The sequence below is a fragment of the Piliocolobus tephrosceles genome, chromosome 14 (assembly GCF_002776525.5).
Source record: "Piliocolobus tephrosceles isolate RC106 chromosome 14, ASM277652v3, whole genome shotgun sequence".
Taxonomy (NCBI): domain Eukaryota; kingdom Metazoa; phylum Chordata; class Mammalia; order Primates; family Cercopithecidae; genus Piliocolobus; species Piliocolobus tephrosceles.
In genome coordinates, this window is record NC_045447.1 from 43,360,228 (window position 1) to 43,382,972 (window position 22,745).

Genomic DNA, 22,745 nt, shown 5'->3' on the forward strand with positions numbered 1-22,745 from the left:
CTCATCAAAGGTATTCAGGAGTCTCCGGTGCCGAACGGCCACTCACTTCCAGGCAGAGATTTCCTCCGGAAGCAGATGCGGGGAGACTTGTTCACACAGCAGCAGCTGGAGGTGCTGGACCGCGTGTTTGAGAGGCAGCACTACTCAGACATCTTCACCACCACAGAGCCCATCAAGCCTGAACAGGTACGCCCCGTGATGCATGCCCACCGCACCTGCCACTGCCACACCGGCCCAGCCACTTTCCTGAAGGCAGAGTCATTTGGCAGGGGGGTGTGGGTGAGGGCACACCAGGTTCTTCTCAGAGAGGTCTCTTCAGTGTTCTTGGCCAAACTTGGGCAGTCACTACATCCCACGAGGTCGGGAGGGCTTGTCTGGGGCTCCAGTCACTGGCCAGCCGGGGGGTGGGTGGCTTCTCTGGCTGCTCTTGTGTCCTTTCCAAGGACTCTTTGGACAAAAGGGTGTGATGATCTTCCAGGACACCTAAGGTGGTCTTGGGTCATTATCTTGTCAGTCAGGGTGATGGTGGAAATGTGTAACCAGCACGTGGCCTGGGGGCTCACTGGCCGTGAACAATGGAATGACGGAGCAGGCGGGTATCCCACTGTCTGCCCTCTCACCAGGTTGCCCTGTCATGCTTTTAGTGACTGAATCCAAAAGTCTGGAGATAAAGAAATGTCTCATTGCACAAACTCCCACCTGGGTTATTTACAAGAGAGGGAGAAAGCAGGAGGGCCAGCCCTGCTGACTAGCTGTCTGCTATACCCTGGGCGGAGTAGTCACTACCTGTGACTATAGAGATGGGATCACAAGGCTCGGCCCAGTGAGAGGCTCCTGAGGCCTAACTAACGTCCCTGAAGTACCAGATTCAATTCATAAGACTATTTCCTGACACCCAGTGTGTGCCAGGGGCTTGACAGGTAACCTTGCAGGCTAGACATGGCTCTGGACTGCCAAGAGCTCCCACCTGGTGGGCCAATCAGGAGACCCTACAGACAAAAACTTTCCCGACACGTTCCTCGCTGGTACTAGTGGTGAGAACTGGCGGCACTGAGCTTCCACTAAATGCTAATTAGAGGATGCTTCTGAATTTTCTCCAAAAAGTCATTCCAAATAGTGTAGGCTCCGTGCACAGCTCCCATGGAGAGGCGAGATGCTGGAGAGAACCATGGGTGGTGAGGGAAGAGCAGGGCCTCTGGGGCCACCTGTCTATGACGGTCTGTCTGTGTCTGAGCAGTTTCTGTGAGAGCTCTTGCAGACCTTCTAGCCACTTTGTTTTCAGAGGGTAAAACCAAGGTCCAGAGAAGCAGAGCAACTTGCCCAAGGCCATCCTGCAAGACATGCATTCACCTAACAAATATGATGAGTGTCTACTTTGTACAAGCCATGGAGCCATGCACCGGGTCACATCAGTGAACAAGATGGGCTTGGACCTCCCCTCAGGGAGCTTACAGACTTGCAGAAGAATCCCAATAAAAGAATTTCCTGAAGGGTCATGGGTTACAGGTGTGCTTGGTGCTGAGGAGGAGGTGTCTGAGGTTCTCTGAGAGCCTAAAGGAAAGGCTGAGCCACAGTGGCCTCCTGGGGGAAAGGTATTTATGCTGAGCCTGAAGGGTTTGGGTGGAGCAAGGAGAAGGGATGTGGGGGTGGAGGGGAAGTGTCTGGCAGAGGGGACAGCAAGTGCAAAGGCCCTGAGTTGAGAGGGAGGCGGCAGGAATGAGGAATGGAGAGAGTGGGCGTGGCTGTGGCTCAGGGACGGGCGGGGGGTGATGCTGGGGAGGTGGGCCTGGTCTTGTAGACTGGGGTGAGGATTTTCGTCTTTCTCCTACAAGTCAAGTGATGCCTCTGCTGGGTAGGACATGGTTATGGTGTTGGGCATAGCCGCCCCCACACACTCTAGATCCTGGGCTTCAGGGAGGAGAGTCTGTTTCCGTCACAAGCACCCTCCCCGCTCTGCTCAGAGCCCTTCTGAGAGAGGGCAGAAGGCACATTTTCTCCCACACGGGAAGAGAGTGAGAGGGGATTCGATCAGGGAACCTTCCTGGATGAGGCCTGTCCTGCCCTCCAGAATGTGGAAGAAAGTTTATCTTCTTCTTTTTTCTTTTTGAGATGGAGTTTTGCTGTTGTTGCCCAAGCTGGAGTGCAGTGGTGCCATCCCAGCTCACCACAACCTCCACCTCCTGAGTTCAAGTGATTCTCCTGCCTCAGCCTCCTGAGTTGCTGGGATTACAGGTGTCTGCCACTATGTCCGGCTAATTTTTTTGTGTTTTTGGTAGAGACGGGGTTTCACCATGTTGGCCAGGCTGGTCTTGAACTCTGGACCTCAGGCGATCCACCTGCTTTGGCCTCCCAAAGTGCTGGGATTATAGGCGTGAGCCATCGCGCCCAGCCAGAAAGTTTATCTTTTTTTTTTTTTTTTTTTTGAGATGGAGTCTCACTCTGTTGCCCAGGCAGGAGTGCAGTGACGCAATCTCTGCTCACTGTAAGCTCCGCCTCCCAGGTTCACACCATTCCCCCGCCTCAGCCTCCTGAGTAGCTGGGACTACAGGTGCCTGCCACAAATGCCTGGCTAATTTTTTTGTATTTTTTAGTAGAGGTGGGGTTTCACCATGTTAGCCAGGATGGTCTCGATCTCCTGACCTCGTGATTCACCCGCCTTGGCCTCCCAAAGTGCTGGGATTACAGGCGTGAGCCACTGCGCCCGGCCAGAAAGTTTATCTTCTAATGGCTGACGAGATCATGTAATTTTAGGGGTAACAGGAACCACAGAGGCAAGATTTGAATCCTCTTGTTTTTTTAGAGGCCCAGAGAGAGGACAGGGCATGTCTGAGGTCACCCAGCAAGTGAGTGGGGAAGAGAAGGGATCCAAGCCTCTGCACTCCACCTGGCTTCTGCAGCACAAATGTTTCTAAGAACCCCTAATTAACACAGACACTCGGTGCGAGCCTCCCTCTGTGTTTCACATGACTGTCCTGGAGACTCAGAATCTGTACCATAGCTCCTTTAGCTCAGAGTGCCCAGGAAGGCCATGCAGTCTGCAGGGCCCCATCCCTGAGTGGTCTGGAAGCCGCCCGTGGATTCACTCACTCACCTGCTCACGTGCCACTCCTCTAACTTCTTTCCTGAACGTGGGCTGAGAGCCAGGCACAGTGCCAGGTGCTCGTCAGCTCTGCCCAGTCTCACAAGGGCAGCGTGCTGTGGACTCAGAACCCACAGGACAAGAGAAACTGTTCAGAGGGTCCTGATGAGGTGTCAGCCAGAGAGGGGGATATTACCTGGGTTGGGAGCATTATGGACAATGGCACTGAGGGGGCAGTGTCGGATGGGAGGCTTGAAGGACAGGTCCCATAGGCTTATGGAGAGACGGGGTCTGATAGGGAGGAGACCTGATTACAAACTCTGTGAGGACTCAGCATCTTCAGTGTCCTTCAGAATGAGCGGGCACGCCTGCAGGCCTGTCTCTGACTGTGCGCTCTGAGGCGGTGACTGCAGGCGAACTGTGTGGCGGGATAATGACTGACCCAGTGTTTTCTGGTTAATCTGCTTCACCTCCCTGTAATGTGTCTTAATGAGGAGAGATGGAAGGTGAGGCGGCGGGGCTGCCCTGCACACACACACAGGCACTGGACTATGAATGACATACCCTCGTGCCCGATTCCCAATCACTTAGGACAAATGACGCCCGAGCAAGGGGCCGCAGGCTGGGAAGGGATGTGCGTCAAGGGTACAGGTTCCTTGGGCCCCTCATGCTAGCTCTCTGAGAGGTGACTGTTCCACAAGCCTTGCCTGTGAGCCCCAGCGTGGCATGGCGGTGGTGACAGGAAGGGGGCCTGAGGTGCTGGCCGCGGAGGCTGGCTTTCTCTTCCATTTTCGAGCAGATCGAGCTGTCTCAGTTTGTGTCTCTGTGGCCTAGTGCCCTGGATGGGGGCCTTGCTGTCACTTTCATTGAGCAGCTTGGTGGGGAAGAAAGAGCACTTACTGACCTTGGGGTCGGGAAGCTTGATTTGAGTCCTGGCTCTGCCTTGCTGAGCAAGGCACTATTTTTCTGGACCTCAGTTTCCGTATCTGTGGTAGGAGTAATCATGATTTTGATGACGACAACAAGAAGAACAGCAGCAACAACTGAAACCGAACATGACAACAGCGATCCTCCTCACCTATACACCATAGCATTCAGTTAACATCCATCCTCTCATTGGACCCCCAAGGCAAATGCCTGCCAAACAGGTTGGGCACGATTTGGGAGCCCCATTACACAGATTGGAACATTTTTTTTCAGATTGTTTACTCAGGGAGTTTCTGAGATTGTTGAACCGCAGAGCTAATCTCATCTCAGGGTCTTCTGTCTTCATCTCATGCAAGATGGTTCCATGGGCCTCTAGGTCCAGGACGATTCCAGGGGCCAGTTTTCTGGCTGGTTGATTGCCAGACCTGGCCTATTGCAGTCAGAGTCTGCCTGTTGTTCCAGAACTCTCAGAATTTGCCATAGGTTTGGAGAGGCCACATCCTCCCAGATCCTCCCACCCTGTCCCCCATAGGAAGAACATTCCTCATTGGGGCCAGGCAGGAGTCCTGACAGTTACTGCTGTTAGCTTGGAGCCTGCCCCACCTTGCAGCTTTTCCCGCCAGGATCTACCTGGGTGGGTGGGCCCAGGCTGCTGGCTTTTATAGGGAAACGTAGTAAACCCTTTGCCGTGGGTGGAAGGGGTTAATGTTGACCACTCCTGGAGCAGTGAAACACTTCCTTTTCAAAATGGTTTTTGAAAAAGCAATTCTGTTTTCCCTACACGTGGAGTGAGTAAAAATCATGTTGGAGGAAGAGAAGAAAATAAAGCTGCTGGTGGTGAGTGTGTGTGTGCGCACGCGTGTATGTGCGTGCGTGTGTGTGTATGTTTCCAGCAGTGGAATCTGTTTCAGTAAAACTCCCATTGACGTCGTCGTCGGCGCAGCGCTCCTGGTGGCAGCGGGTCCCTCCTCTGGCCGCCACAGGAAGGCCGTGGAGCACAGCCTGCCGTATTTACTCTCAGCAGACTATTAACCAACACCAGGCTATTAATCTGGCTTTTGAGCCTTCACTAAAGCCCATAAAAGCTCACAGTTGTCAAATGGAGTTCATTTTAATTTCCTTTCAATCACAGTAAATTATTCAGGTGATAAATCAGCTGGAGCAGCCTCCTGGCTGTAATAGAAACCCTAATTCCTGGCTAATTATCCAGCCCATTGCTGCCAACAGATCAATACGGGTGCAAAATGGAACAGGCCAGGGCCCTCCCTCCCATTGGGCCAGAGACAGAGAGACAGCTGGGGAAGGGGACGTGCTGCTGACCTCCCAGGAAGTTCAAAGGTCACAGGGGGTTAAACCAGGAGAAGGTCTGTCCCTTGTCTAACAGAGATAGCCACCAGAAATGCCTCCTGCTGTCATCAGCTGCTTTGCCCTCTCAGTGGTGGCACTTCTCCAGGCTGGTAGGCCCAACAGGATTCTAGCATTGCCTTCTCCCGTGGGCATCCTGTTCCTGGGAAGGGGCTGGTTTGTGCTTCTGAGCATGATTGAGCTTCGTCATCAGGAATCGCCTGAACCTCGACCATGAGGCAGAAAAACGGCTGGGTACCCTGGGGAGAAAGAGGACGTGCTTTTTTTCTTCAGGGAGCTCATTTTCCTTCACTGTGTATCTGTGTCCCACCATGAAGAGGGGAGAAGGTGAGGAGGGGGTGTGGAGACAGGTGGGCCAGGCTGAGAAAGGGGAAGGCTTCCTGGAGGAGGTGCCTTGAGGGAAGGGCAGAATGCAGCCCTATGGCGATAGCAGATGGCTGGCTGGAGAAGGCATTCTAGGCCAAAGGAGCAGCACAGGCAAAGGACTGTGCAAAGGGAGGAATGCAGGTGTGGGCAGAGAGCTGCAAGGGGACTGGATGGTTGAAATGGGGGACAGTGAAAGGAAGTCAGGTACAGTGGGGTGGAGGAACAGGAGGGCACCCCAACTGCAGAGGGCTGGAACGCAGAGGTGAGGTGTGACTGCTTTGAGGGCAGTGTGTCCCAGAGCCCGGGACTGGAGGTATTCTGCTCACCTTGGAAGCAACCTTCACTGGGACCTCTTGCCTCTCGTCCTGTTTCTGTGACTACCATTGGATCTCTTTCTTCTTGAAGCCTACCTCCCATAGAAGTCCCTCATGGTTTCCCACCACTTGAAACCCCAACCCCAGACCTTCATCCCCATCACACCCCTTCACCATCCCCATGTCCCTCTGCTTGGGCTGTGGCCAAGCCTGACCTTTCACTGCCCACACAGGCTGGGCTGCTCCTGTGTCCAAGGGGGCTGCTGCCCATGGCCCTGCCTCTCCCAGGACTGGCGTGCGCATGTGTGTGCATGTGTATGTGCATGAACGTGTGAATCCCAGGTGAGGCTCTGAGCACGTTTGGTGACAGGTACTACAGTTATTACTTTCTTAATTTTGTGGCTCACACTCTAAGCTGCTGCTCACTGTTTCCCTGCCTGGAACATTCTTTCAGCCTGTTTCTAAAACCTACCCTGTCCAGGCCCTGGAGGAGTCCTGCCTGCCCTGTGAGGCCTTCATTGACCCTGCACCAATTCGGCCTGCACCAACTTGTCTCTTATCTGAGCTCATAAATGCATTGGGTTTTATTGATTGCTGTAGTAATTGCTGTAGCTACTGTGTATTCATTGCTTACAATGTGCCTGGCTCTGTTCTGAGAAGACCGTCACTTACCCCACCTCATTACCAAGTCACAACTCCCATCATCCCCATTGTGCAGACAGAACAGCTGAGGCTTGGTGAGATGAGTACGGTGACTTAGCTAAGGGCACACAGTAAATGTGGGGCCAAGATCATAAGCCAGGTCCTTGGCTCCAGAGCCCCGGCCACTGGGATACCCCCAGTTGCAGCACAGGCCACCCACTGACTCTTAGAGATGGATAGTTTCCTGAAGATGCAACCTAGGGGTTCAATTTGCTCATGCAAGGAGCTGAGCATGAGTTAGGAGGTGCCAGCCCTGCCACATGAACCAGTGTGGTCTCAGGAAGCATAAACAGAAGTCTAGGGTGGTGACTGTCCCATTCTCCTCTGAGCTGGTTCTGTTCCTCTCACCCTGCCTCTCTCCTCACAGGGCTCTGCTCAGGGCCAAGCTGCTTCTTTGCAGACAAAGTAGTTTGTACAGAAGAGCCAACTGAAAATTCTTACCTAGGAATCATGACTGGAGAAATTTGGGCCATTTGGTCTGATGAAGAGAAGGCTTGAGGTTGTGAGCAAGGAAGAAGATAGGCTAAAAGAACTCAGTAATAGCCCAAGCATTCTGACAGTGGAATGGGCCTCCTTGTTAAGTAGTGAGCTTCCCGTTGCTGGAGGCATGCAAGTAGAATCTATCCATTTTCATATATGTGGTTTTAGAAGTTTAAGAATCCAGAGGGCTTAATTATCTAAATGCCCACACCTTTCCAACCCGAAAGAATGATTCTAAGATAAGAAGAATGAGAAAGGTCTGGTGGGAAGAAGGGAAGGGGTAGAGAAGACCTTTTACACTAAAGCACCAGGAGGGGCACTGGAGGGCAGTTCCCCCCAGGAATTCTCACTAGGGTGGACAGAGAGGGTCAGTCTGCATCACAGGAGCCATGGCCCTGAGCAGCAAAGGGGTGGGGGCTGCAAGGTCTTGGGAGGCCATTGGATGATTCCAGCTTCTCTAGTGCATGGAGCCGGGCTGGGGTTCTGGTGAAGATGCCAGGGCCAGGATACTGGTGGCTGCTGTCAGCCTTGCTGCCTCCAGACAGTATCTGGCCTCCTCTGCCCAGGAGTTCAGGGCCAGGTCCCATGGGGGAGGGGTAGGCTGGTTAGCACAGTGGCAGAAAGTGGTATGTGGTGAGTTAGTGAGGTGGGAGGGGACGTGTAAGTCCCCCCACTTGTGAGGGAACTTGTGTGCCGGGGCCAGGGCCTTGGGTTGTATTATCTTGAGAGTAAAGAGAGGCCTCTGTGAGATTTTAGATCAGGGAGTATCAGGATCCAATCCAACACAGAGTGGAAGATTATTCCTGCAGCTGTGAGGAGACTTAGAGGGCTGGGGGACCAGGAGGCTGTTGCTAGGGTATAAGTGACATTGCTGTACCCCTGAAGATGGTTGCCTGGGGCTGGCTTCTCTCCAGTCTGTAGTATTGCTCAGGAAATGTGGCCCCATCATGCACGACTTCTCTCCTTTCCCTTCTGCTCCCCCACCTCCTCCCACTTCCCTCCACCAACCCTCCAAATCTCCAGCCAGGCCCCCATAGTTCCTAGAGTTAGCTTGAATTTGATTCTGAGCTTCCTGATGGTCAAAGCAAAATGGGAAATGCAATCAGTTGTGTTCTTCTCATTGTCCGCCAGTGGAGAAGAGTCCAATTCCTCAATGGAAGCCATGTTTTTTTTTTTTTTTTTTTTTTTTTGACATTCAGAGTGGAAGGAAATTTTCACATGGGCTTTCAGTGGGTAGATCAGTGAGGCAATGATCATGGTCCTCAGTAGCACATTTAGAGGCCCTGCAGTAAGTTGTATAGAGCTTGTCTTATGGATAAGTATGACGCCCACATGCTAATCAGTGCATTTCTACAGGGGCAGGGCTACTGTGACCATGCGGCTCAAGAAAGCAGCCTTTCTGATAGCCCAGCTTAACTAAGAAAAATCCCAGACCCTCCCGGGTAGCTCTTCTTAGATTTTCCAACTTGATGCTCTGGGAAGATACGCTTTAGGGCTTTGAGACCTCCTGCCTCCCAAAGGGTACCCCTGGGAAAATGTCCTCCTTAGGTGGAAAAGGTTCAGTCTATAGGAAGGTGCCTCCAGTGGTCGCCATCAACTGCATCAGCTCAACTCTTGATGAGAATAAGAATTTCGTAGTTTGCATTGACTTCTCTGGTGGGGGCTTGGTAAGCAGGGACTTGGGGACTTGAAGGAGGGAGAAGTCATATGTTTTAGAGATTAAAGAAGGAGATGGTAGGCTGGATGTGCTTTTTTTCAGGACTTCCCAATTACCATAGTACACATAGAATTTGCATCACACACTGGGATAAACAGGATGCTCATGGCCAGAGGCAACTGGCCTACAGGCTTTAGCTTCCCCACATGTCCCCTGGTCATCCAAAGGCTGAGAGGGTTTGATATCTTGGCACACTATTTGTAAGGCTCTGCTTTTGCGGATAGGAAGAGTTGGGGTTTGGTTGGAGCTTTGAATCTTCTTTCTTATTCTTCCTCTGTGGGGTTGCCAGCCTAGAGAAAATGGACAAGGTACTGATTTGGGTACTGAACAAGTACCTGAATACTCACAGCATACCTTCCCAACCATTTATAGGGGCTCTGAAAACCTGAGTTGGGCAGCACCACTTAGCTTTAAATTACGCACCCCTTAGAGGAGACCTAAGTGAAGCTTCTGGTACATTATTTCCCAATCTGACTGCCCTGTAGAGCAGACCCTCCCTGGCTTACCCACCCAGTTGCAGGTGGGGAAGATGGAACTGAGAGATGGGACTTAACTGGGCCTTCCTATGGGAAGCCTGAAGCATGTAGAAGCTTGAAGTTCCAGAGAAAGGCTTCTGAGCCACAAGGCACAGTGATGCCACCCACCAGGGAGCACAGCTCACTGCATGTCCTGGGCTCTGACCAGTGGGATAAGTGACTCCTCCCATGGCAGGGAGCTATAAGAGGGTAGAGGCAGGGGACAGGGCTTCTCATCCCAGTTGTTCCCAGCAGGAGGAAAGGAGGTAGAAATACCTTCCTGAACACTGAACTGCTTAAGATTTAACTTGTACGCTCTTTTGCCTTCAGAATAACATAGTCACAAGGATTATTCCGGAATTGTTGCTCCCTAGATCTCTAGAAGTGCCGAGTACCTCTAGATCAGCCATACTCTCCCTTAATCTATTTATTCTATTGTCATCATCTCAAAGTGACCCAAGGATGAAAATTACATGGACTCTATGGGACCTCAGCTTTCTTCACTTGCTTTGCTGCCAAGAATATTGCTTGGGGATGCCCATTTGTTTCTAAGTAGCTTGTGAAATATTTTCTAAACAGCTGAGTAGTCTGCCTTCCTGTGGACCAAGCACAAGGACGGCTCCCCAGTAAAAGTCGTTCCTGCTTTGTAATGGTGGGGGATGTTTGAGGGAATCCTGGGCAAGCTGCCATAGTGAAAAGCGTGGGGTTCTGGGTTTTAGTGATGACTCTTGGGCTAGTCACTCTGGGTCATGGTTTTTGCATTTGCGGTGTGAGACTGCCCTGGGTCGTCCTTGAGATCCATTCCAGCTCTAACATTCTGTGAGTGATAAGACAAATGGGAAATCCATCACTTATTTTTATTTTGACTTGTTTACAGTTTTTCCTTCTGTCTGTTCCACTCTTTTTGATGACAGGCAAATTCTGTGTTTGTGGGATTTAAAGATTACAAGTGAATTGTCAAAGAGCTGCCTGCCCCTTGCTGGGATGTTCTTTCATTCATTTATTCATTCATTCATCCAAGAAACTTTTACAGTTATGACATGTCAGTGACATGGACCACCTGTGCTGTGTTATGTGGCATAAAGTAACAGCAATTGATGCAGCCAAAGGTACTGTGTGAGAATTGACTTTTGAGTAGAGACATTTCCTCTCAAACAAGGCTATCCAATATTTGCAATTCAAAAAAAAAAAAAGGACAAAAGAACAGATAATTCTTGTCTTACACCATGTTTGTTTTGAGGGTGTGTCGGAAGTTTGAATTAAGGAAGTCGGCTACTTACAAAACACTTAAAAAAAATAAAAATAAACATTTATTGTTTTGTGAATTATTTTTTTAAAAAGAACGTAGATTTCTGGTTCTTATAACAAAGTCTGAGCTATTGTAGGCTCTCCTATTGCAAACAATTGGATCAAATAAAACAATAAAGCATTATATATATATATATATATATTTTTTTTTTTTTGAAAGAAAAAGAGGGAACTCTTCAGCGGTTGGAACTTAAAAGACAGTTCAAAACCAGAACTTTAAGTGCATGAGTTAATGTCCTGGTTGCCCAGGATATGCGTTCTCAATATAGGCTCTAGTGAACAGGGGCTGGGGTTTTGATGCTGATGTTGAGACACAAGATGTAGCCCTAGAATTGTGTGATATATGGGAGTGGGAACCAAAGCTCCTGCAAAAAAACTAGAAACCGGCAAGGGCTGCACTTTCCATGAAATGGGCACGAGATAAATTTTACCTACAGGCTGAAGGAGGCAGTAGGGAAACTTGATTCTACATGGGACTCAGAGAAAAACAAAACTTTCTAAAAAATTCAAGAATAGAAATAACATAAAAACTGGATGCGTATTAGTGAAATCCTTGAGATGCCTCGCAGATGCATATAAAAAAATTTCATCTGGATCCTTCCACAATTTAGTATGTACAACATGCCTACAGAATAAATAATAACTACTAAATAAGCTCACAATTTAAAAATGTCAACCCACCCAAGAAAATGAGGGAAAGTTAGGAGACATAATCAGGAAAATGAGTATTCCAAGAACCCAAGATAACACAATTTGAAAGAGATCAGAAAATGATTAAAGAGATGAAAAAGGCTAGAAACCATTATAAAAGAATAAAATGCCATGAAAAAAGAAGAAACAGACTAGAAAGAGAATCAAATAAATTTTCTAGAAATAAAAACTATGATGGTCAGAATTAATCAAAAGTTCAACTGATGGATTAAATACCAGATAAGACATAGCTGAATAGAAAATTAGTGATTTGGGAGGAGACACAGCTGAGGAAATTCTCAGGAACACAGCATAGAAAGCTAAAGAGTTGGGAAATATGAAAGAAAAAGGTAAGAGATAAACCAAAATATCATGCGAAAGTCCAACATACACCTAATAGTTGGTATGGAAAAATAAAAACAGAGAAGATTTGAAGAAATAATAGCTAAGACTTTATGAAACAAAACTGTTGCAAGACTTGTATCATTAGATTGAGGAAACATGCTAAATCCCAAGCAAGTTAAATAAAAATAAACAGACATCTAAGCAACACTTCAATGAAACTGAAGAACATCAAAGACAAAGAGAAAATTATGAAAGCAACCAGAGAGACGGTATAACTTTTAGACTGACAGGGCACTTTTTTTTAGCATTGTTAAAAGTCAGAAGACAACAGAAAATATCTTCGAGTGTTAAGAGATAGTAATAATTACCTCGTACTCAGATAAATGATCATTTAATAGTGAAGGCAAATAAAGACATTTTCAGATAATGGCAGGGAGAATTTACCACTCACAGACTCTTGCTGAATTGCTAAATCATGTACTTCAATAAGAAAGATATGAGAGACTTGCAGTTTCAGCTCTGACAAGTGAAGTTTTGACACCATCACTCTGATCTTTACAATAAGAAGTAAAGCTGAACAAAAGGAAAATCAACACGTTTTCTTGACTTATCAGAGAACTGAGGTCACAGAGCAAACAGCTACTCCCAAATCTAGAAAGTCATAAGAGTACAGAGTTACAGCTGAGATCTGCCAGATTAACATGAAACCTTAATATGTCCAGTTACTTCATGTATCATGTACAACTTTCAACAAAATATTAGGCAAGAAAAAAAAAGTAAGAAGAGACAAAGTAAGCATGAGAACCAGACTCAGACTTTGGAATTATTAGACAAGTAATTTTTTTTTTTTTTTGAGACAGGGTCTTGCTCTGTCACCCAAGCTGGAGTACAGTGGCACAATCTCAGCTCACCGTAACCTCAACCTCCCAGGCTTAAGTGATTCTTCCCTCTCAGCCCCACAAGTAGCTGGGACTGCAGGGAGCACCACCACATCTGGCTAATTTTTGTATTTTTTGTAGAGACCAGGTTTCACCATGTTGCCCAGGCTGGTCTTGAACTCCTGAGCCCAGGTAATCAGCCTGCATTGGCCTTCCAAAGTGCTGGGATTACAGGTGTGAGCTACTGTGCCCGGCCAAGATAGGGAATTTAAAATGACTATAATTAATATGTTAAGGACTGTAATGGAAAAAGTAAGCAACATACATGAACGGATGAGTAATGTAAGCAGAGAAATGGAAACTCTAAGAAAGAATCAAAAGAAAAATAAAAAACACAGTAACAGAAATAAAGACTTTCTTTGATGGGCTCATCACTAGACTGGACACAGCCAAACCAAGAATTAGGGAGCTTGAAGATATGACAATAGAAACTTTCTCACACTGAAAAGCAAAGAGAAAAAAGAATGAAAAAACAAAACCAAACCAGAAAACGAGAACAGAACATCTAAGAATTATGGGGTAATTTTAAGAGGCATAACATATGTATAATTAGGTTGCCGGAAGGAGAAGAGAGAAGGAAGAAGAAATATTTGAAATAACAATTGCTGGGAATTTTTAAAAATTAGTAACAGATGCTAACCACAAATGCAGAAAACTCAGAGAACACCAAAATATCTACATTAGGCATATAATATTCAAATGTCAGAATATAAAAGACAAAGAGAAAATCTTGAAAGAAGCCAGAGGTAAAAATCACCTTACATATGGGGAAACAAGAATAAAAATTATAGTGGATTTCTTGTCAGAAACCATGCATACAAGAACAGAGTGGAGGGACGTATTACAAGTGTTGAAAGAAAAAATTCACCAACCTAGAATTTTATGTCATGGGGAATTCTACTTCAAAAGTAAAGGACAAAATAAAGACTTTCTCAGTTAAATAAAAATGGAGAAAATTCATCACCAGCAGACCTGGCTTAGAAGAAATGTTGAAAGAAGTTCTCCAGAGGAAAGAAAATGATATAGTTCAGAAACTCAGATCTACATAAAGGAGAGAAGGGAGTTGGAGAAAGAATTAATGAAGGTAAAATTAGACCTTTGATTTTTCTATTCTTAATTGATCTAAAAGGTAACTGTTTGTGTAAAGTAATAACAATGTATGGAGTGATTTATTACAGATGGATAAGTGAAATGAATGGCAGCAATGTCCTAAGCAACAGGATTGAGGAACTGAGAATATTCTATCAGAAGGTACACGATTGAAGAGGAATAGTATCATTTGAAGCTGAACTTAGATTAGATATAAATGTATATTGCAGATTCTAGGGAAAGTACTAATACCAAAAAAAGAAATACAGTTGAAATGCTAACAGAAGAGATAAAATGGAATTGTATGACATGTTCAGTTGAAACCAGAGAAGGAAGAAGAGGGGAGGTAAAGAAACAAAGAACAAGTTCAACAAGTAGAAAAGTTACAAACATAGTAGATATGAATCCAATTATATCAATAATCACTTTGAATGTGAATGGTCTAACTATACCATTGAAAAGATTGAAGCCCTGTCTCTACTAAAATACAAAAAATTAGCCAGGCGTGGTGGCATGCACCTGTAATCCCAGCTACTTGGGAGGCCGAGACAGGAGAATTACTTGAACTTGGGAGGCGGAGGTTGCAGTGAGCTGAGATCTCGCCATTGTGCTCCAGCCTGGCTGACAGAGCAAGACTCTGTCTCAAAAAAAAAAAAAAAGGGGAGATTGTCAGAGCATATTTGAAAAACAGAAGGACTCATCCATATGTTGCCTACAAGAATGATATGAAATACAAAAGGAGAGAATGGGATTTAAGAGGTGATGGTAACCAAATACATAGATAAATGAACAATAATCTAAATAGGTTTGTCCAATAAATAATATCACCTGTAAAAGTAATTAATAGTTTCGGAGGTTTTAAGCAAAGTAGAAAAAAAGGCAATAATAATATGTAAGATTGGGAAGACGCTGATCTAAGTTAAAACATTCTAAGATTTTTGCATTTCATAGGAGGAAGATAGATGTATTGATAAACTTTAGGCTGGGTTAGGTCAAGGATGCAGGTGAGCAAATTAAAGATAACAATTAAAGGGTAACCATTATGGTAATAGAATGCATAATGTGCAAACCAGAAGAAGCAAAAAGAAATATTTAGAATACTTACTGGATCCAATAGAAGGTAAGGGAGAAGAAAGGTAAATTAAAAATATAAAGTTACACAATAGAGGATAGAAATAAACAAAAATATTTGAGCAGTCTCGATAAATAGATTGGATTTGCAAGATAAATAGAAGACATGTAAAATAACCAAGAGCCAGAAATGTGATGTTTTTAGTAATTAACCTAAAACGAAATGGTACTGAAAGGTTGCAAGGACTGAGACAGGAAAATACGGACCAGGCAATACTAACCAAATAAAATGTGATAGATTAATCTCATTATCAGATGATATAAACTTTAAGGCCCAAAGTATGCTCAAAGACTAAGAGGATTATTGCTTAATGATAACGAGAACAATTTATAGGAAAATATAACACTCCTGAACCTGTATGCACTTAGCAACAGAGTCTTCAAATATTTAAAGCAAAAAAAGTCAATGAACAAATGAACAAATCCCATGACATTTTGGGGAGACTAAAATGCCCCTCTTGTTAATGAATAAATAAAGCTGACAAAAAATTGGCAAGGATATTTGGAAGATTTGCACGACATAATTAACAAGTTTAATAAAATAGACATATGAAAGGACAACAGTTAGAGAATATATTTGCTTTTTGAACACATGGAAGGAATACTTCCATGAATGCCCATTTATCCTGCCCCTTACTTATACCACCCTACCACCCTACTTCCCTACCTCCAAATATGTCTTATAAGGAACTTGTAGAGGAAGTGGAACTGGCTGGCCTATAGAAAAGAAAACTCATGGCTGGGCGCAGTGGCTCATGCCTGTAATCCCAGCATTTTGGGAGACCGAGGTGGGCGGATCACAAGGTCAGGAGTTTGAGACCAGCCTGGCCAACATGGTGAAACCCTGTTCCTACTAAAGATACAAAACATCATCCAGGCATGGTGGCACGTGCCTGTAATCCCAGCTACTTGGGAGGCTGAGGCAGGAGAATGGCTTGAACCTGAAAGGCAGAGGTTGCAGTGAGCCAAGATTACGGCATTGCACTCCAGCCTGGACAACAGGGCAAGACTCCATCTCAAAAAAAAAAGAAAAGAAAAGAAAACTCAGTGGATACACAAGAATGTGATCTGATCTAAAAGGGCTCCTGTGGAGAAGGAACAGAAGCAGACTTCTTTGTAGTTCCAAGGGGCAGACTCAGGATTTAGGTGGAAATTGGAGAGAGGCAGCTCTCGTCTCAGTTGAAGGAAGCCTTCTAAGCAGCGAGCTGCCTAAATGTGGATTGGGCTGTGAATCTTCGGTCACTGAGAGTGTCTGCTGTGGGCAGTGAAGCCACTTGGGAGGAAGACTGAGGAGGGGTTTCAAGTGTCAGATTGGGACTTGGAAGAGGTAACCACTAGGGTCCCTTCCAGCTCTGAGTTTTGGCATCCTGTGATGTGTGTGGTTGCATTTCCTCTCTTTTATTTTGGAGAAAAGATGAATTTGTTGATTCTTTTCTGATGTCTTGGCTATGAAAACAAATGGGATGACTTTATTGAAGACCATCACATAGTACAGCTCAGTGTCAATGCTTTTAAGAAGGTGCAGACCATTCTTGGGTCAGGGCAACAGAATTGGTGATGTTTTCATTTCAGGCTCACCAAGAGGACAGATAACTTTATCTACCTAATGATTATAGTAGTTCAAGGGTTCCTGGCAAGAGCTGACTCATCAGGATGAGAGCATGAAAGGAATATGATGACAAACAAGCTTTCAGAAGGAGTTTAGGGACTTAGACGAGTTCTAAATTTCAGGTTAAGGTCCTATCTGTGGCCATCCATGGGGCTGGAGCTGTGGAATGGAGACTAAGGCCAGTGGAGTCAAAGAGGTGTTGCTTATGGATGTTGAGGGTAGGTGAAGATAGTGGTGGGAGGTCCCGAGGAAGGGGGAATCTGCCAGGAGGAATGGCTGCATTTCACTCACAGTATGAGAGGATTGGCTTGGGCAGATAATGTGGAATTCTGAGGAGATGCTGTGGTAGGATGGTGTGGTGAACAATGGCATGGAATTGTGCAGACCCCATGCCTGGCCCAGAAAGGCCCGGGCAGAGGACAGAGGTGTGCTTTCTACTGGGGAGTGCATCAGGGACCCATGCCTGGAAGACTGCTGGAAGTAGTAGAGTGTCGTGGTTAAGAGCACAAGCTTCAGAATCACCTGCTTGTGACTTTGCAACCTATTATGTTATTTTTGAGCTCATGTAATCTCTTGGGAGATTGTGGTAATAAAAGTGAACGTAGGCTTACCTCTGGAATCTATGTGATTTTTCCTTTATTCCTAGCTTTGAGAACACTGGTTACCATCACATCTCAAACAAACATGAGCTTTTCTTCCTTTGTGTACAAAGTTATTATTTCCAACCTACTTGGCTTTACCATTGCTTTATCCTCAGTTTTCTCATACGTAACATGGGGATAATAACAATACTTGTGTTGGCCAGGCGTGGTGGCTCAAGCCTGTAATCCCAGCGCTTTGGGAGGCCGAGGCGGGCGGATCACGAGATCAGGAGATCGAGACCATCCTGGCTAACACGGTGAAACCCGGTCTCTACTGAAAATACAAAAAATTAGCCAGGCGTGGTGGCGGGCGCCTGTAGTCCCAGCTACTTGGGAGGCTGAGGCAGGAGAATGGCGTGAACCCGGGAGGCGGAGGCGTAGTTTGCAGTGAGCCGAGATTGCGCCACTGCACTTCAGCCTAGGCGACAGAGTGAGACTGCGTCTCAAAACAACAACAACAACAACAACAGCAACTTGTGTTGTAGATGGTTATACTGATCAAACGAGATGCACATAAAGAGGTTTGGCAGAGGGTTCAGCCCATAGTAGGTACTCCAAATGTTCCTTTATTATCATTGTTATTATTAAGGAGCATTCTGCCACATCAGAGGTTCTGCAGGGCAGAGAGTCAGGGTCATGGTGGGAAAGGGATCAGGAAAGCTCAGGTGGGGAGGGCTGGGTCAGGCAGGAAAGGAGTTGGAGAGGAGGCAGGAGGGAGTTTGCGCAGGGAGACAGAGTGGCTAAGAATGGTCTTGGTGGGAGGGATGAGAGACAGACCAGAAGGCCTTATCTGACCTGCAGTGATGCAGCATTTGCGCTGGGGAGTTGCTGGGAACTTTTTCTTCCCCAGGCTTTCTCTGTTTTTACTGTTTGCTTGGCTACAGATTACACAGGCAAATAAGCCCAGGCTTCCAGGGAAATATTCCATTAAAGCAATCAAAATAACAATTTGTATCACTTTTAGAGCTTCTGCCTGAGGAGCTAAGAAATCTTTGTACTAAATTATTAATTCTGGGTTGTACTGCAAGGATTTTCCCCTACAAACAAACAATTTAATATTTCCTTTTTGGTGCAACAGAGGACGAGTTCTCCGGTCTCCTAGATCTGCCTCAAAAGGAGGGAGGAGGTATTTAACCCAGACTGTGATACTTCTAAGGAAACTGCCTAACAGAATGTGTTGTGTCCTTGTCAGAGGAAGGGATGGACCGCCAACCTTGGTAACCTTGTTCTCAGGGACACTTGCCACTCCCACTTATGGTCGGGCTGCATCTGTGCCGGCCACATGACAAGGCAGTAAAAGCCAGAGCTCTGGAGCCCCTGGTCCTGGAACCTGGCATGCATAACTGCTGGCTGTGTGATTGGGACAGTTTGCTTCCCCTCACTTAGCCTCGATTTCTCCATCCACAAGAGGAGGGTGGCCATGCCAATATGCTAGCACAGAGCTGGTGTGAGGCTCCCGTGTGTCTCCAAAGTCTTGAACAGCACCTGGCACATGGGAGACATTCAAGGAATGTTATTTATTATCATTTACATTCTCAGGGAACGTCTCAATGATATAGAAAGGCTCTGCCTTTCACAAGGGGCAATGGGGGTGGGGTACACAGTGAGTGGGTGAGGAAGAGGGTGCCAGGTAGGGAAGTGGAAACAGGAAGAAGAGAAAGAACACAAGCATGGAGACATATGCATATGTGTTCAGTCTGGGAAAGGCAGAGTAGTTTCAGGTGGCCAAATTGTGAGGTGCGTTGGGGGTATGGGTGATGGTTTTGGAAATTCTATTAAAAAATATATGTATATGTTCACACACATATGTACGCACAAATACAATATAATGAAACATGATATAATATGTAATAGAGTAATGTAATATCTGGACAGTGCATATCCTTAAATACCTTCACTTGAGGTCATTTGAGACTAGCCTGGGAAGCATAGCGAGACCCTGTCTCTACAAAAAAACTAAAAGTTAACCAGGTGTGATAGCCACTTGGGAGGCTGAGGTGGGAGGATCACTTGAACCCAGGAGTTCAAGGCTGTAGTGAGCCATGATCGTGCCACTAGACTCCAGCCTGGGTGACAGAGTGAGACCCTGACTTTAAAAAAATGAAAAATAGATAAACAAATGAATACATAAAATTTGAGGAAACTGAGGAAATGGCACTTGATCCAAAGCAAGGTTTAAAATTTTTACATTGCATTAGCCTGACAGGACATTTATGGTAGGTTTGGAGCCACAGTGTAATTTTTTGTGTCTTTTAAACATCAGGGCTTGTCACTTTGGGTGTTGGAGGATGAAGATCAGTGGTGGGCCTGAAGGCACTGCCTCTGGAGTTGCTGGGAAGGGGAACGTTGCTTCCCTATGGGACATCATTTTAGGAATAGGCATATTCATTCATATGGTTTCCTCTGAACAAATTCGTTCATGAATAGAATCTGGATGTCAAATTATAGCACATGGAATAAATCTGGAGAAATCCTATGATATATGCGCCCTGGGGGCAGCACTACTCGTTCTCTTGCTGTTATCCTTTTTCTGGGCTTCTGATCCTGTTTAGAATGGGTTTTTGGGATTTGGAAAAAGTAACCACTTCCCTCCTGTTTTGGCCCTGGGCATAATTGAGTTATCATTTTACACTGTGGCTTGGGGGTTAGGAGCTAAGGAGCAGGAAGTGGCCATGGGGCTTTCCAATTTGGTTGGGCCCTGCCTGCTGGTGGTTGGCAAAGAAGTTGCCTCCAGTGTCTCCTGGGGATGCTTCCCAGCTAACTCACCTGTGGATTTCAAGTAACTCAAAATGGACTTAAACAGCAAAGGGTCCCGGTGACTGTAACCTATCTCTAGCATGTAGTTTTCCCTTCCATTACTGGTAGTCAGAAAGCTGCATCTATGCTATGGGCAAAACAACTCAGACATGTTCACACATGGCCTTGAGAGACGAACCTCTCATTGCTTTGGAGAAGCTTAGCTACAGGAAAATCTTACAGGACAACTGAAATTGGCCATTAGATCCCCTCATAGGCAGATTTGAGGTCAAAATCTCCAGATGTTTCAACCTGATGGATGTGGCCCAGGTTTTGGCTGGTTCTGGGGAATCTTATTTTCGAGTACTACACACAGAGGTCAACTGCTTGGGTTTCTCTAGATCTCTGACTGGTTCCCATGAAGAGTTCTCTGATTTAAAAATTCAAGCTGTCCATCTGTGCACTGGGAGAAACACACGGAAATGCTCAAGGCAGCGCTGCTTGGCATTGCAGAGTTTGTGAAGCTCAGGGGCAGCTGGGCCATGGCCCCTCTGCGAGCCTCAGGGAGTCACTTCCTGATGGAGCACTGCATCCTGATGGAGCACTCCTCAGGAGTCACTTCCTGATGGAGGATTGCATTGCATCCTGATGGAGCACTCCTCAGGGGGTCCCTTCCTGATGGAGCACTGCATCCTGATGGAGCACTCCTCAGGAGTCACTTCCTGATGGAGCACTGCATCCTGATGGGGCACTCCTCAGGGGGTTGCTTCCTGATGGAGCACTACAGAGTTTCCTGCATGCTGTTCCTTTATGGGGAGGTGTATGTGTGCATCTTGGTGTAGAGAACTCAAAGCTGAACACTTTCTAGTCCCTGACCATGCTGCTTTGTAACAATACAGTGCAAATAATGTGCCAGGCACTGATCTGGGCACTTTGCCTGTATTAACTCAAGTTCTCTCAACATCCCTGTGAGGCAGAGACTTTATTTTAATTTTACAGAAAAGGAAACTGAAGAACAAAATAGTTGAGTAACTTTTCCAAGGCCTGCAGCTGGTAAGTTGTGCTGCTGGGATTTGAAGAGCAGCTTCTCTATTTCATTCAAAGAGTGGCCCAAACAATTGGACCGGCTGATCCAATTTGCCAGAAACAATGGCTGTGGATCAAGCATTCTAAAATAATAGTTACTATTTTTAGGATCTGCTTCTTGTGTTAAACAGATTTATAAATAGCAATGCCCTTTGATAGGTTACTTGATTTGGTTATCTTGGCATAGATTTCATCTTGGAAGGTACGGGTGCAGTGGCTTACACCTGTTATCCCAGCGCTTTCGGAGGCCAACGTGGAAAGATCACTTGAACCCAGGAGTTTGAGACAGCCTGGGTAACATAGTAAGACCTCATCCCTACAAAAAATTGAAAAATTAGCTGGGTATGGTGGCATATGCCTGTAGTCTGGGCTACTAGGGAGGCTGAGGCAGGAGGACTGATTGAGTCCAGGAAGTGGAGGCTGCACTGAGTCATGATTGTGCCACTGTACTCCAGGGCTTCCTGGGTGAGAAAGTGAGAGCCTGTCTCAAACAAACAAACAAAAAATTTTAAAAAAACAGTTGTCCAAAGGGAGTTCTGTTTTTTACCATAAAGACAGGAATGTGGCTGTACCTGTCCCAAATATCTTCCAGTTCATAGCCCTTGTGACTGTGTTATACAGAGAGGAACTTTGGTGTCTCTGTCATCTGTAGATCTGCGCGTTGGAGATCTGTGATTCTTCCTAAAGCAGTCTTCTGAGAGGATTCCTGTCCCTGTCTGTGGGTAGTTGCAAGGCTCACTCTGTGTGGCTTCAGGCCTGGGTTCCTGTCAGGTCACTGAGTTTTCACATGAGGGTGGTCGGTGCCACTCCCAGCTCGGTCTGTGTTTAACTATGGGCACAGAGCAGCATTTCTCCTGTCCCCAGTTAGAAATAAAAATGCTTGGAGAACATTTAATTTATGTGCCTTTCATTCATTTTAAAATCATTCCCGGATAAAGCCATTCAATTGGGTAACTGACCCACCAGTATGGTCCCCTTAGAGTTACTTATACTAAACCCATATGGGGACACCCTAAGAAATCACTTTTGGAAACCACCCCTGGATCTGAAGCGCATTCGGTGCTTTCTCGGCTCGCTCTTTAGGGGTCTTGGGGAGAAATTCCGCCTGGTTTGAGAGTTAGTCGGAGACCCTCTGAGTAATGGGCGGTCTGCATCTCATGGACTCTGTGAGGTCGTGAACCAGCTACCCTTCTCCAGCTGGCAGTGAGGAGGGTCACATGCAGTCCTTCCTGGAGTGAGTTTAAAAGCTTCCAGCCTCATCTCCCAGCTTTGAGGGTGTGAAGAGCATAGTGGTTGAGAGTAGGCACTAGGGCCAGGCTGTCTGGGTGCTGTCCCGGCTCCATCACCTACCAGTTGCACGGTCTGGGCAGGTTACTTGGCCTTGCTAAGTCACAGTTTCTTCATCTATAAAATGGGGATAATGAGTGCTTGCCTTATAGGGCTGTTAGAGGTTTCAGTAAGGTTCCTGTGACATGTGGCACATGTTGACGTGAGCATGTCCTATGTGTTTGCTGTTGGGTCCAATTATTATTACTTTTTAATCAACTTGTATATTTTCGAGACAGAGTCTCTTCTTGTCACCCAGGCTGGAGTGCAGTGGTGCAATCATAATTCATTGTAACCTTGAACTCCAGAGCACAAGCAATCTTCCTGCCTCAGCCTTCTGAGTAGGTGCGACTACAGGTGTGCACCAGTGTACCTGGCTAA

General features: G+C 46.3%; 1 protein-coding gene across 3 annotated transcripts in view; it reads left to right on the forward strand.

Moving 5' to 3' along the window:
* Window positions 1–22,745, forward strand: part of PAX5 (paired box 5) — a 200,449-nt gene that overhangs the window by 68,068 nt on the left and 109,636 nt on the right. For all 3 annotated transcript variants that reach the window (XM_023203171.2, XM_026456150.1, XM_023203173.2), the window contains one exon: window positions 11–186. In XM_023203171.2, the coding sequence (XP_023058939.1) occupies window positions 11–186 (176 nt within the window). The remainder of the gene's footprint in view (window positions 1–10; window positions 187–22,745) is intronic.